The following is a 15,402-nucleotide window of genomic DNA, read 5'->3' as shown; positions in this document are numbered from 1 at the left end:
GTTTTGAAACTTCTGTATGTGTGATGTCTACTGTTCATTTTTATTGTTTATTTCACTTTATATATTATCTACCTCACTTGCTTTGGCAATGTTAACACATGTTTCCCATGCCAATAAGCCCTTGAATTGAATTGAATTGAATTGAATTGACAGAGACAGAGAGAGACAGAGAGAGACAGAGAGAGAGAGAGAGACAGAGAGACAGAGAGACAGAGAGACAGAGAGAGTCAGAGAGAGAGACAGAGAGACAGAGAGACAGAGAGAGAGACAGAGAGAGAGAGAGAGAGAGAGAGACAGAGAGAGAGAGAGACAGAGAGAGAGAGAGAGAGAGAGAGAGAGAGAGACAGAGAGAGAGAGAGAGACAGAGAGACAGAGAGAGAGACAGAGAGAGAGAGAGAGAGAGAGAGACAGAGAGAGACAGAGACAGAGAGAGAGAGAGAGAGAGAGAGAGAGAGACAGAGAGAGAGAGAGAGAGACAGAGAGAGAGACAGAGAGACAGAGAGAGTCAGAGAGAGAGACAGAGAGACAGAGACAGAGACAGAGAGATAGAGAGAGCGAAACACACACACACACAAATTATTATTATTGTTATTACACACACCAACACTCCCATAACCACTATCTGTCCCTAGTGCTGGGTGATGGTACTGACCTGTGACTGTGGCCTCATCGCTCCAGAGCCTCTACTACACTCTGCTAGGCCCAGGCTGTCTGAACCCAGGCTCTCCAGACACATCCCTCCCTGTCTCAACACACTGGACACTGCATCTCGCTCCGGGATCCTGGGAGACACAAGAGGTGAGAGGGAGATGAGAGGGAGAGGTGAGAGAGAGGTGAGAGGGAGAGATGAGAGGGAGAGATGAGAGGGAGAGATGAGAGGGAGAGATGAGAGGGAGAGATGAGAGGGAGAGGTGAGAGGGAGAGGTGAGAGGGAGATGACAGAGAGAGGTGGGAGGGAGAGATGAGAGGGAGAGAGAGAGATGGGGGAAGGAAAAGGGAGAGAGAGAGAGACAGAGCTTTACAATTGAATGGCTGGTTATTGAATACATGTATATTTGTAAACTTCTGCTGTTTTTATTGTTTTTACTGTGAGAGCCCGGGTGAGTAAGACTGCAACTATTTTCATTACACAACGCTTAAAAAAAGAGAGACACGGGGTAAGGAAGGAACAGGAGGTAATGGAGAGAGGAACAGGAGGTAATGGAGAGAGGAACAGGAGGTAATGGAGAGAGGAACAGGAGGTAATGGAGAGAGAGAGGAACAGGAGGTAATGGAGAGACAGGAACAGGAGGTAATGGAGAGAGAGAGGAACAGGAGGTAATGGAGAGACAGGAACAGGAGGTAATGGAGAGAGGAACAGGAGGTAATGGAGAGAGGAACAGGAGGTAATGGAGAGAGAGAGGAACAGGAGGTAATGGAGAGAGAGAGGAACAGGAGGTAATGGAAGGAGAGGAACAGGAGGTAATGGAGACAGGAGGAACAGGAGGTAATGGAGAGGAAACAGGAGGTAATGGAGAGAGAGAGGAACAGGAGGTAATGGAGAGAGAGAGGAACAGGAGGTAATGGAGAGAGAGAGGAACAGGAGGTAATGGAGAGAGGAACAGGAGGTAATGGAGAGAGGAACAGGAGGTAATGGAGAGAGGAACAGGAGGTAATGGAGAGAGAGAGGAACAGGAGGTAATGGAGAGACAGGAACAGGAGGTAATGGAGAGAGAGGAACAGGAGGTAATGGAGAGAGAGGAACAGGAGGTAATGGAGAGAGGAACAGGAGGTAATGGAGAGAGGAACAGGAGGTAATGGAGAGAGAGAGGAACAGGAGGTAATGGAGAGAGAGAGGAACAGGAGGTAATGGAGAGACAGGAACAAATCAAATCAAATCAAATCAAAATCAAATCAAATTTTATTTGTCACATACACATGGTTAGCAGATGTTAATGCGAGTGTAGCGAAATGCTTGTGCTTCTAGTTCCGACAATGCAGTAATAACGAGCAAGTAATCTAACTAACAATTCCAAAAAAAAACTACTGTCTTATACACAGTGTAAGGGGATAAAGAATATGTACATAAGGATATATGAATGAGTGATGGTACAGAGCAGCATAGGCAAGATACAGTAGATGATATCGAGTACAGTATATACATATGAGATAAGTATGTAAACCAAGTGGCATAGTTAAAGTGGCTAGTGATACATGTATTACATAAGGATGCAGTCGATGATATAGAGTACAGTATCAACGTATGCATATGAGATGAACAATGTAGGGTAAGTAACATTATATAAGGTAGCATTGTTTAAAGTGGCTAGTGATATATTTACATAATTTCCCATCAATTCCCATGATTAAAGTGGCTGGAGTAGTCAGTGTCATTGACAGTGTGTTGGCAGTAGCCACTCAATGTTAGTGGTGGCTGTTTAACAGTCTGATGGCCTTGAGATAGAAGCTGTTTTTCAGTCTCTCGGAAAGGAGGTAATGGAGGTAATGGAGAGAGAGGGACAGGAGGTAATGGAGAGAGAGGAACAGGAGGTAATGGAGAGAGAGGAACAGGAGGTAATGGAGAGAGGAACAGGAGGTAATGGAGAGAGAGAGGAACAGGAGGTAATGGAGAGACAGGAACAGGAGGTAATGGAGAGAGAGGAACAGGAGGTAATGGAGAGAGAGGGGAACAGGAGGTAATGGAGAGAGAGGAACAGGAGGTAATGGAGAGAGAGGGGAACAGGAGGTAATGGAGAGAGGAACATGAGGTAATGGAGAGAGGAACAGGAGGTAATGGAGAGAGAGGAACAGGAGGTAATGGAGAGAGATGAACAGGAGGTAATGGAGAGAGAGGAACAGGAGGTAATGGAGAGAGAGGAACAGGAGGTAATGGAGAGAGAGGAACAGGAGGTAATGGAGAGAGGAACAGGAGGTAATGGAGAGAGAGGAACATGAGGTAATGGAGAGAGAGGGGAACAGGAGGTAATGGAGAGAGAGGAACATGAGGTAATGGAGAGAGGAACAGGAGGTAATGGAGAGAGAGAGGAACAGGAGGTAATGGAGAGAGAGGGGAATGGGAGGTAATGGAGAGAGAGAGGAACAGGAGGTAATGGAGAGAGGGGAACATGAGGTAATGGAGAGAGAGAGGAATAGGAGGTAATGGAGAGAGAGAGGAACAGGAGGTAATGGAGAGAGAGGCACAGGAGGTAATGGAGAGAGAGGAACAGGAGGTAATGGAGAGAGGAACAGGAGGTAATGGAGAGAGAGGAACAGGAGGTAATGAAGAGAGGAACAGGAGGTAATGGAGAGAGAGGGGAACAGGAGGTAATGGAGAGAGAGGAACAGGAGGTAATGGAGAGAGAGAGGAACAGGAGGTAATGGAGAGAGAGGGGAACGGGAGGTAATGGAGAGAGAGAGGAACAGGGGGTAATGGAGAGAGATGGGAGGGGAACAGGAGGTAATGGAGAGAGAGGAACATGAGGTAATGGAGAGAAAGAGGAACGGGATGTAATGGAGAGAGAGGGGAACGGCAGGTAATGGAGAGAGAGGGGAACATGAGGTAATGGAGAGAGAGGGGAACATGAGGTAATGGAGAGAGAGGGGAACAGGAGGTAATGGAGAGAGAGGTACAGGAGGTAATGGAGAGAGAGAGGAACAGGAGGTAATGGAGAGAGAGGGGAACATGAGGTAATGGAGAGAGAGGGGAACATGAGGTAATGGAGAGAGGGGAACAGGAGGTAATGGAGAGAGATGAACATGAGGTAATGGAGAGAGACGAACATGAGGTAACGGAGAGAGAGGACCAGGAGGTAACGGAGAGAGAGGGGAACAGGAGGTAATGGAGAGAGAGAGGAACAGGAGGTAATGGAGAGAGAGAGGAACAGGAGGTAATGGAGAGAGAGGGGAACATGAGGTAATGGAGAGAGGTGAACAAGAGGTAATGGAGAGAGAGGGGAACATGAGGTCATGGAGAGAGAGGAACAGGAGGTAATGGAGAGAGAGGAACAGGAGGTAAAGGAGAGAGGAACATGAGGTAATGGAGAGAGAGGAACATGAGGTAATGGAGAGAGAGGAACAGGAGGTAATGGAGAGAGAGAGGAACATGAGGTCATGGAGAGAGAGGGGAACATGAGGTAATGGAGAGAGGTGAACAAGAGGTAATGGAGAGAGAGGGGAACATGAGGTCATGGAGAGAGAGGAACAGGAGGTAATGGAGAGAGGAACATGAGGTAATGGAGAGAGGAACAGGAGGTAATGGAGAGAGAGGAACAGGATGTAATGGAGAGAGAGGAAAATGAGGTAATGGAGAGAGAGAGGAACAGGAGGTAATGGAGAGAGAGGGGAACAGGAGGTAATGGAGAGAGAGAGGAACATGAGGTAATGGAGAGAGAGGGGAACATGAGGTAATGGGGAGAGAGGGGAACAGGAGGTAATGGAGAGAGAGGAACAGGAGGTAATGGAGAGAGAGGGGAACATTAGGTAATGGAGAGAGGGGAACGAGGTCATCGAGAGAGAGGGGAACATGAGGTAATGGAGAGTATTGGGAACATGAGGTCATGGAGAGAGAGGGGAACATGAGGTAATGGAGAGAGGGGAACAAGAGGTCATGAGAGAGAGGGGGACATGAGGTAATGGACAGAGAGGGGAACATGAGGTAATGGAGAGAGAGGGGAACAGGAGGTAATGGAGAGAGAGGAACAGGAGGTCATGGAGAGAGAGGGGAACGGGAGGTAATGGAGAGAGAGGGGAACATGAGGTAATGGAGAGAGAGGGGAATGGGGTTCAGAGGTTGACAGTACTGGAACAGAGAGGTTGACAGTACTGTAACAGAGAGTTTGACAGTACTGTAACAGAGAGGTTGACAGTACTGTAACAGAGAGGTTCAGAGGTTCAGAGGTTGACAGTACTGTAACAGAGAGGTTCAGAGGTTGACAGTACTGTAGCAGAGAGGTTCAGAGGTTCAGAGGTTGACAGTACTGGAACAGAGAGGTTCAGAGGTTGACAGTACTGTAACAGAGACGTTCAGAGGTTGACATTAATGTAACAGAGAGGTTGAGAGGTTGACAGTACTGTAACAGAGAGGTTCAGAGGTTCAGAGGTTGACAGTACTGTAGCAGAGAGGTTCAGAGGTTCAGAGGTTGACAGTACTGTAACAGAGAGGTTCAGAGGTTGACAGTACTGGAACAGAGAGGTTCAGAGGTTGACAGTACTGTAACAGAGAGGTTGACAGTACTGTGACAGAGAGGTACAGAGGTTGACAGTACTGTAACAGAGAGGTTCAGAGGTTGACAGTACTGTAACAGAGACGTTCAGAGGTTGACATTAATGTAACAGAGAGGTTGAGAGGTTGACAGTACTGTAACAGAGAGGTTCAGAGGTTGACAGAACTGTAACAGAGACGATCAGAGGTCCAGAGGTTGATAGTACTGTAACAGAGAGGTTCAGAGGTTGACAGTACTGTAACAGAGAGGTTCAGAGGTTGACAGTACTGGAACAGAGGTTCAGAGGTTGACAGTACTGGAACAGAGAGGTACAGAGGTTGACAGTACTGTAACAGAGAGGTTCAGAGGTTGACAGTACTGTAACAGAGAGGTTCAGAGGTTGACAGTACAGGAACAGAGAGGTACAGAGGTTGACATTAATGTAACAGAGAGGTTGAGAGGTTGACAGTACTGTAACAGAGAGGTTCAGAGGTTGACAGTACTATAACAGAGAGGTTCAGAGGTTGACAGAACTGTAACAGAGACGTTCAGAGGTCCAGAGGTTGATAGTACTGTAACAGAGAGGTTCAGAGGTTGACAGTACTGTAACAGAGAGGTTGAGAGGTTGACAGTACTGGAACAGAGAGGTTTAGAGGTTCAGAGGTTGACAGTACTGTAACAGAGAGGTTGACAGTACTGTAACAGAGAGGTACAGAGGTTGACAGTACTGTAACAGAGAGGTTCAGAGGTTGACAGTACTGTAACAGAGACTTTCAGAGGTTGACAGAACTGTAACAGAGACGTTCAGAGGTCCAGAGGTTGATAGTACTGTAACAGAGAGGTTCAGAGGTTGACAGTACTGTAACAGAGAGGTTGAGAGGTTGACAGTACTGTAACAGAGTGGTTCAGAGGTTGACAGTACTGGAACAGAGAGGTTTAGAGGTTGAGAGGTTGACAGTACTGTAACAGAGAGGTTGACAGTACTGTAACAGAGAGGTACAGAGGTTGACAGTACTGTAACAGAGAGGTTGAGAGGTTGACAGTACTGTAACAGAGTGGTTCAGAGGTTGACAGTACTGGAACAGAGAGGTTTAGAGGTTCAGAGGTTGACAGTACTGTAACAGAGAGGTTCAGATGTTGGAGGTACTGGAACAGAGGTTCAGAGGTTGACAGTACTGGAACAGAGAGGTTCAGAGGTTGACAGTACTGTAACAGAGAGGTTCAGAGGTTGACAGTACTGTAACAGAGAGGTACAGAGGTTGACAGTACTGTAACAGAGAGGTGCAGAGGTTGACAGTACTGTAATAAGAGCGGTTCAGAGGTTGATAGTACTATAACAGAGGTTCAGAGGTTGATAGTACTGTAACAGAGGTTCAGAGGTTGACAGTACTGTAACAGAGAGGTTCAGAGGTTGACAGTACTGTAACAGAGGTTCAGAGGTTGACAGTACTGTAACAGAGGTTCAGAGGTTAACAGTACTGTAACAGAGAGGTTCAGAGGTTGATAGCACTGTAACAGAGAGGTTCAGAGGTTGATAGTACTGTAACAGAGGTTCAGAGGTTGACAGTACTGTAACAGAGGTTCAGAGGTTGATAGTACTGTAACAGAGGTTCAGAGGTTAGCCTGGAGACATAGAGACTATAGCCAGTAGAGACTCTCTCCTCTCACCTGTCTGGTTAGCCAGTAGAGACTCTCTCCTCTCACCTGTCTGGTTAGCCAGTAGAGACTCTCTCCTCTCACCTGTCTGGTTAGCCAGTAGAGACTCTCTCTAACCTGTCTGGTTAGCCAGTAGAGACTCTCTCTAACCTGTCTGGTTAGCCAGTAACCTCTCCCCACTCACCTGTCTGGTTAGCCAGTAGACTCTCCCCTCTCACCTGTCTGGTTAGCCAGAAGAGACTCTCCCCTCTCATCTGTCTGGTTAGCAAGTAGAGACTCTCCCCTCTCACCTGTCTGGTTAGCCAGTAGACTCTCTCTAACCTGTCTGGTTAGCCAGTAGAGACTCTCCCTCTCACCTGTCTGGTTAGCCAGTAGACTCTCCCCTCTAACCTGTCTGGTTAGCCAGTAGAGACTCTCCCCTCTCACCTGTCTTGTTAGCCAGAAGAGACTCTCCCCTCTCACCTGTCTGGTTAGCCAGTAGAGACTCTCCCCTCTCACCTGTCTGGTAGAGACTCTCCCTCTCCCCTGTCTGGTAGAGACTCTCCCCTCTCACCTGTCTGGTAGAGACTCTCCCCTCTCACCTGTCTGGTAGAGACTCTCCCCTCTCACCTGTCTGGTTAGCCAGTAGAGACTCTCCCCTCTCACCTGTCTGGTTAGCCAGTAGAGACTCTCTCCTCTCACCTGTCTGGTAGAGACTCTCTCTAACCTGTCTGGTTAGCCAGTAGAGACTCTCTCTAACCTGTCTGGTTAGCCAGTAGAGACTCTCTCTAACCTGTCTGGTTAGCCAGTAACCTCTCCCCACTCACCTGTCTGGTTAGCCAGTAGACTCTCCCCTCTCACCTGTCTGGTTAGCCAGAAGAGACTCTCCCCTCTCATCTGTCTGGTTAGCCAGTACAGACTCTCCCCTCTCACCTGTCTGGTTAGCCAGTAGACTCTCTCTAACCTGTCTGGTTAGCCAGTAGAGACTCTCCCCTCTCACCTGTCTGGTTAACCAGTAGAGACTCTCTCCTCTCACCTGTCTGGTAGAGACTCTCCCCTCTCACCTGTCTGGTAGAGACTCTCCCCTCTCACCTGTCTGGTTAGCCAGTAGAGACTCTCCCCTCTCACCTGTCTGGTTAGCCAGTAGAGACTCTCTCCTCTCACCTGTCTGGTAGAGACTCTCTCCTCTCACCTGTCTGGTTAGCCAGTAGAGACTCTCTCCTCTCACCTGTCTGGTAGAGACTCTCCCCTCTCACCTGTCTGGTAGAGACTCTCCCCTCTCACCTGTCAACTGTCTGGTAGAGACTCTCTCCTCTCACCTGTCTGGTAGAGACTCTCCCCTCTCACCTGTCTGGTTAGCCAGTAGGGACTCTCCCCTCTCACCTGTCACCTGTCTGGTAGAGACTCTCCCCTCTCCCCTGTCTGGTAGAGACTCTCCCCTCACCTGTCTGGTAGAGACTCTCCCCTCTCACCTGTCACCTGTCTGGTAGAGACTCTCTCCTCTCACCTGTCTGGTAGAGACTCTCCCCTCTCACCTGTCTGGTTAGCAAGTAGAGATTCTCCCCTCTCATCTGTCTGGTTAGCCAGTAGAGACTCTCCCCTCTCACCTGTCTGGTTAGCCAGTAGACTCTGTCTAACCTGTCTGGTTAGCCAGTAGACTCTCCCCTCTAACCTGTCTGGTTAGCCAGTAGAGACTCTCCCCTCTCACCTGTCTGGTTAGCCAGTAGAGACTCTCCCCTCTCATCTGTCTGGTTAGCCAGTAGAGACTCTCCCCTCTCACCTGTCTGGTTAGCCAGTAGACTCTGTCTAACCTGTCTGGATAGCCAGTAGAGACTCTCCCCTCTAACATGTCTGGTTAGCCAGTAGAGACTCTCCCCTCTCACCTGTCTGGTTAGCCAGTAGAGACTCTCCCCTCTCACCTGTCTTGTTAGCCAGAAGAGACTCTCCCCTCTCACCTGTCTGGTTAGCCAGTAGGGACTCTCCCCTCTCACCTGTCACCTGTCTGGTTGAGACTCTCCCCTCTCCCCTGTCTGGTAGAGACTCTCCCCTCTCACCTGTCTGGTAGAGACTCTCCCCTCTCACCTGTCTGGTAGAGACTCTCCCCTCTCACCTGTCTGGTTAGCCAGTAGAGACTCTCCCCTCTCATCTGTCTGGTTAGCCAGTAGAGACTCTCCCCTCTCACCTGTCTGGTTAGCCAGTAGACTCTCTCTAACCTGTCTGGTTAGCCAGTAGAGACTCTCCTCTCACCTGTGTGGTTAGCCAGTAGAGACTCTCCCCTCTAACCTGTCTGGTTAGCCAGTAGAGACTCTCCCCTCTCACCTGTCTGGTTAGCCAGTAGATACTCTCCCCTCTCACCTGTCTGGTTAGCCAGTAGAGACTCTCTCTTCTCACCTGTCTGGTAGAGACTCCCCTCTCACCTGCCTGGTAGAGACTCTCCCTCTCCTCTCTCACCTGTCTGGTAGAGACTCTCCCCTCTCACCTGTCTGGTAGAGACTCTCCCCTCTCACCTGTCTGGTTAGCCAGTAGAGACTCTCCCCTCTCACCTGTCTGGTTAGCCAGTAGAGACTCTCTCCTCTCACCTGTCTGGTAGAGACTCTCCTCTCACCTGTCTGGTTAGCCAGTAGAGACTCTCTCCTCTCACCTGTCTGGTAGTGACTCTCCTCTCACCTGTCTGGTAGAGACTATCTCCTCTCACCTGTCTGGTAGAGACTCTCCCCTCTCACCTGTCTGGTAGAGACTCTCCCCTCTCACCTGTCACCTGTCTGGTAGAGACTCTCTCCTCTCACCTGTCTGGTAGAGACTCTCCCCTCTCACCTGTCTGGTTAGCCAGTAGAGACTCTCCCCTCTCATCTGTCTGGTTAGCCAGTAGAGACTCTCCCCTCTCACCTGTCTGGTTAGCCAGTAGACTCTCTCTAACCTGTCTGGTTAGCCAGTAGAGACTCTCCCCTCTCACCTGTCTGGTTAGCCAGTAGAGACTCTCCCCTCTAACCTGTCTGGTTAGCCAGTAGAGACTCTCCCCTCTCACCTGTCTTGTTAGCCAGAAGAGACTCTCCCCTCTCACCTGTCTGGTTAGCCAGTAGAGACTCTCCCCTCTCACCTGTCTGGTAGAGACTCTCCCTCTCCCCCTGTCTGGTAGAGACTCTCCCCTCTCACCTGTCTGGTAGAGACTCTCCCCCTCACCTGTCTGGTAGAGACTCTCCCCTCTCACCTGTCTGGTTAGCCAGTAGAGACTCTCCTCTCACCTGTCTGGTTAGCCAGTAGAGACTCTCTCCTCTCACCTGTCTGGTAGAGACTCTCTCTAACCTGTCTGGTTAGCCAGTAGAGACTCTCTCTAACCTGTCTGGTTAGCCAGTAGAGACTCTCTCTAACCTGCCTGGTTAGCCAGTAACCTCTCCCCACTCACCTGTCTGGTTAGCCAGTAGACTCTCCCCTCTCACCTGTCTGGTTAGCCAGAAGAGACTCTCCCCTCTCATCTGTCTGGTTAGCCAGTACAGACTCTCCCCTCTCACCTGTCTGGTTAGCCAGTAGACTCTCTCTAACCTGTCTGGTTAGCCAGTAGAGACTCTCCCCTCTCACCTGTCTGGTTAACCAGTAGAGACTCTCTCCTCTCACCTGTCTGGTAGAGACTCTCCCCTCTCACCTGTCACCTGTCTGGTAGAGACTCTCCCCTCTCACCTGTCTGGTAGAGACTCTCCCCTCTCACCTGTCTGGTTAGCCAGTAGAGACTCTCCCCTCTCACCTGTCTGGTTAGCCAGTAGAGACTCTCTCCTCTCACCTGTCTGGTAGAGACTCTCCCCTCTCACCTGTCTGGTTAGCCAGTAGAGACTCTCTCCTCTCACCTGTCTGGTAGAGACTCTCCCCTCTCACCTGTCTGGTAGAGACTCTCCCTCTCACCTGTCAACTGTCTGGTAGAGACTCTCTCCTCTCACCTGTCTGGTAGAGACTCTCCCCTCTCACCTGTCTGGTTAGCCAGTAGGGACTCTCCCCTCTCACCTGTCACCTGTCTGGTAGAGACTCTCCCTCTCCCCTGTCTGGTAGAGACTCTCCCCTCTCACCTGTCTGGTAGAGACTCTCCCCTCTCACCTGTCACCTGTCTGGTAGAGACTCTCTCCTCTCACCTGTCTGGTAGAGACTCTCCCTCTCACCTGTCTGGTTAGCAAGTAGAGACTCTCCCCTCTCATCTGTCTGGTTAGCCAGTAGAGACTCTCCCCTCTCACCTGTCTGGTTAGCCAGTAGACTCTGTCTAACCTGTCTGGTTAGCCAGTAGACTCTCCCCTCTAACCTGTCTGGTTAGCCAGTAGAGACTCTCCCTCTCACCTGTCTGGTTAGCCAGTAGAGACTCTCCTCTCATCTGTCTGGTTAGCCAGTAGAGACTCTCCCCTCTCACCTGTCTGGTTAGCCAGTAGACTCTGTCTAACCTGTCTGGATAGCCAGTAGAGACTCTCCCCTCTAACATGTCTGGTTAGCCAGTAGAGACTCTCCCCTCTCACCTGTCTGGTTAGCCAGTAGAGACTCTCCCCTCTCACCTGTCTGGTTAGCCAGTAGAGACTCTCCCCTCTCATCTGTCTGGTTAGCCAGTAGAGACTCTCCCCTCTCACCTGTCTGGTTAGCCAGTAGACTCTGTCTAACCTGTCTGGATAGCCAGTAGAGACTCTCCCCTCTAACATGTCTGGTTAGCCAGTAGAGACTCTCCCCTCTCACCTGTCTGGTTAGCCAGTAGAGACTCTCCCCTCTCACCTGTCTTGTTAGCCAGAAGAGACTCTCCCTCTCACCTGTCTGGTTAGCCAGTAGGGACTCTCCCCTCTCACCTGTCACCTGTCTGGTTGAGACTCTCCCCTCCCCTGTCTGGTAGAGACTCTCCCCTCACCTGTCTGGTAGAGACTCTCCCCTCTCACCTGTCTGGTAGAGACTCTCCCCTCTCACCTGTCTGGTAGAGACTCTCCCCTCTCACCTGTCTGGTTAGCCAGTAGAGACTCTCCCCTCTCATCTGTCTGGTTAGCCAGTAGAGACTCTCCCCTCTCACCTGTCTGGTTAGCCAGTAGACTCTCTCTAACCTGTCTGGTTAGCCAGTAGAGACTCTCCCCTCTCACCTGTCTGGTTAGCCAGTAGAGACTCTCCCCTCTAACCTGTCTGGTTAGCCAGTAGAGACTCTCCCCTCTCACCTGTCTGGTTAGCCAGTAGATACTCTCCCCTCTCACCTGTCTGGTTAGCCAGTAGAGACTCTCTCTTCTCACCTGTCTGGTAGAGACTCCCCCTCTCACCTGCCTGGTAGAGACTCTCCCCTCTCCTCTCTCACCTGTCTGGTAGAGACTCTCCCCTCTCACCTGTCTGGTAGAGACTCTCCCCTCTCACCTGTCTGGTTAGCCAGTAGAGACTCTCCCCTCTCACCTGTCTGGTTAGCCAGTAGAGACTCTCTCCTCTCACCTGTCTGGTAGAGACTCTCCCCTCTCACCTGTCTGGTTAGCCAGTAGAGACTCTCTCCTCTCACCTGTCTGGTAGTGACTCTCCCCTCTCACCTGTCTGGTAGAGACTATCTCCTCTCACCTGTCTGGTAGAGACTCTCCCCTCTCACCTGTCTGGTAGAGACTCTCCCCTCTCACCTGTCACCTGTCTGGTAGAGACTCTCTCCTCTCACCTGTCTGGTAGAGACTCTCACCTCTCACCTGTCTGGTTAGCCAGTAGAGACTCTCCCCTCTCATCTGTCTGGTTAGCCAGTAGAGACTCTCCCCCTCTCACCTGTCTGGTTAGCCAGTAGAGACTCTCCCCTCTCACCTGTCTTGTTAGCCAGAAGAGACTCTCCCCTCTCACCTGTCTGGTTAGCCAGTAGGGACTCTCCCTCTCACCTGTCACCTGTCTGGTAGAGACTCTCCCTCTCCCCTGTCTGGTAGAGACTCTCCCCTCTCACCTGTCTGGTAGAGACTCTCCCCTCTCACCTGTCACCTGTCTGGTAGAGACTCTCTCCTCTCACCTGTCTGGTAGAGACTCTCCCCTCTCACCTGTCTGGTTAGCAAGTAGAGACTCTCCCCTCTCATCTGTCTGGTTAGCCAGTAGAGACTCTCCCCTCTCACCTGTCTGGTTAGCCAGTAGACTCTGTCTAACCTGTCTGGTTAGCCAGTAGACTCTCCCCTCTAACCTGTCTGGTTAGCCAGTAGAGACTCTCCCTCTCACCTGTCTGGTTAGCCAGTAGAGACTCTCCCCTCTCATCTGTCTGGTTAGCCAGTAGAGACTCTCCCCTCTCACCTGTCTGGTTAGCCAGTAGACTCTGTCTAACCTGTCTGGATAGCCAGTAGAGACTCTCCCCTCTAACATGTCTGGTTAGCCAGTAGAGACTCTCCCCTCTCACCTGTCTGGTTAGCCAGTAGAGACTCTCCCCTCTCACCTGTCTTGTTAGCCAGAAGAGACTCTCCCCTCTCACCTGTCTGGTTAGCCAGTAGGGACTCTCCCCTCTCACCTGTCACCTGTCTGGTTGAGACTCTCCCCTCTCCCCTGTCTGGTAGAGACTCTCCCCTCTCACCTGTCTGGTAGAGACTCTCCCTCTCACCTGTCTGGTAGAGACTCTCCCCTCTCACCTGTCTGGTAGAGACTCTCCCCTCTCACCTGTCTGGTTAGCCAGTAGAGACTCTCCCCTCTCACCTGTCTTGTTAGCCAGAAGAGACTCTCCCCTCTCACCTGTCTGTTGAGACTCTCCCCTCTCACCTGTCTGGTTAGCCAGTAGAGACTCTCCCCTCTCACCTGTCTGGTAGAAACTCCCCCTCTCCCCTCTCACCTGTCTGGTAGAGACTCTTCCCTCTCACCTGTCTGGTAGAGACTCTCCCCTCTCACCTGTCTGGTTAGCCAGTAGAGACTCTCCCCTCTCAGCTGTCTGGTTAGCCAGTAGAGACTCTTTCCTCTCACCTGTCTGGTTAGCCAGTAGTGACTCTCCCCTCTCACCTGTCTGGTAGAGACTCTCCCCTCTCCCCTGTCTGGTCGAGACTCTCCCCTCCCACCTGTCTGGTAGAGACTCTCCCCTCTCACCTGTCTGGTAGAGACTCTCCCCTCTCACCTGTCTGGTAGAGACTCTCCCCTGTCTGGTTAGCCAGTAGAGACTCTCTCCTCTCACCTGTCTGGTAGAGACTCTCCCCTCTCACCTGTCTGGTTAGCCAGTAGAGACTCTCTCCTCTCACCTGTCTGGTAGAGACTCTCCCCTCTCACCTGTCTGGTAGAGACTCTCTCCTCTCACCTGTCTGGTAGGGACTCTCCCCTCTCACCTGTCACCTGTCTGGTAGAGACTCTCCCCTCTCACCTGTCTGGTAGAGACTCTCTCCTCTCGCCTGTCTGGTAGAGACTCTCCCCTCTCACCTGTCTGGTTAGCCAGTAGAGACTCTCCTCTCATCTGTCTGGTTAGCCAGTAGAGACTCTCCCCTCTCACCTGTCTGGTTAGCCAGTAGACTCTCTCTAACCTGTCTGGTTAGCCAGTAGAGACTCTCCCCTCTCACCTGTCTGGTTAGCCAGTAGAGACTCTCCCCTCTCACCTGTCTGGTTAGCCAGTAGAGACTATCCCCTCTCACCTGTCTGGTTAGCCAGTAGAGACTCTCTCTTCTCACCTGTCTGGTAGAGACTCTCCCCTCTCACCTGCCTGGTAGAGACTCTCCCCTCTCCTCTCTCACCTGTCTGGTAGAGACTCTCCCTCTCACCTGTCTGGTAGAGACTCTCCCTCTCACCTGTCTGGTTAGCCAGTAGAGACTCTCTCCTCTCACCTGTCTGGTAGAGACTCTCCCCTCTCACCTGTCTGGTTAGCCAGTAGAGACTCTCACCTGTCTGGTAGAGACTCTCCCTCTCACCTGTCTGGTAGAGACTCTCTCCTCTCACCTGTCTGGTAGAGACTCTCCCCTCTCACCTGTCTGGTAGAGACTCTCCCTCTCACCTGTCTGGTAGAGACTCTCCTCTCACCTGTCACCTGTCTGGTAGAGACTCTCTCCTCTCACCTGTCTGGTAGAGACTCTCCCCTCTCACCTGTCTGGTTAGCCAGTAGAGACTCTCCCCTCTCACCTGTCTGGTTAGCCAGTAGACTCTCTCTAACCTGTCTGGATAGCCAGTAGAGACTCTCCCCTCTCACCTGTCTGGTTAGACAGTAGAGACTCTCCCCTCTCACCTGTCTGGTTAGCCAGTAGAGACTCTCCCCTCTCACCTGTCTTGTTAGCCAGAAGAGACTCTCCCCTCTCACCTGTCTGGTAGAGACTCTCCCCTCTCACCTGTCTGGTAGAGACTCTCCCCTCTCACCTGTCTGGTAGAGACTCTCCCCTCTCACCTGTCTGGTAGAGACTCTCCCCTCTCACCTGTCTGGTAGAGACTCTCCCCTCTCACCTGTCTGGTTAGCCAGTAGAGACTCTCTCTTCTCACCTGTCTGGTAGAGACTCTCCCCTCTCACCTGCCTGGTAGAGACTCTCCCCTCTCTCTCACCTGTCTGGTAGAGACTCTCCCCTCTCACCTGTCTGGTAGAGACTCTCTCCTCTCACCTGTCTGGTAGAGACTCTCCCCTCTCACCTGTCTGGTAGAGACTCTCCCCTCTCACCTGTCTGGTTAGCCAGTAGAGACTCTCCCCTCTCAC

The 15,402-nt window shown here is 51.2% G+C and overlaps 1 protein-coding gene across 1 annotated transcript in view; it reads right to left on the bottom strand.

Annotated features, from left to right (window-relative positions):
• Positions 1-15,402, bottom strand: part of LOC112238362 (polypeptide N-acetylgalactosaminyltransferase 16-like) — a 119,390-nt gene that overhangs the window by 3,545 nt on the left and 100,443 nt on the right. The window contains exon 13 of the mRNA XM_042325086.1: positions 653-782. Within this exon, the coding sequence (XP_042181020.1) occupies positions 653-782 (130 nt within the window). The remainder of the gene's footprint in view (positions 1-652; positions 783-15,402) is intronic.

This window comes from Oncorhynchus tshawytscha, linkage group LG08 (genome assembly GCF_018296145.1).
Source record: "Oncorhynchus tshawytscha isolate Ot180627B linkage group LG08, Otsh_v2.0, whole genome shotgun sequence".
NCBI classification, from domain to species: domain Eukaryota; kingdom Metazoa; phylum Chordata; class Actinopteri; order Salmoniformes; family Salmonidae; genus Oncorhynchus; species Oncorhynchus tshawytscha.
The sequence above is the reverse complement of the archived record's forward strand: the minus strand, read 5'-3'. Positions and strand labels throughout refer to the sequence as shown.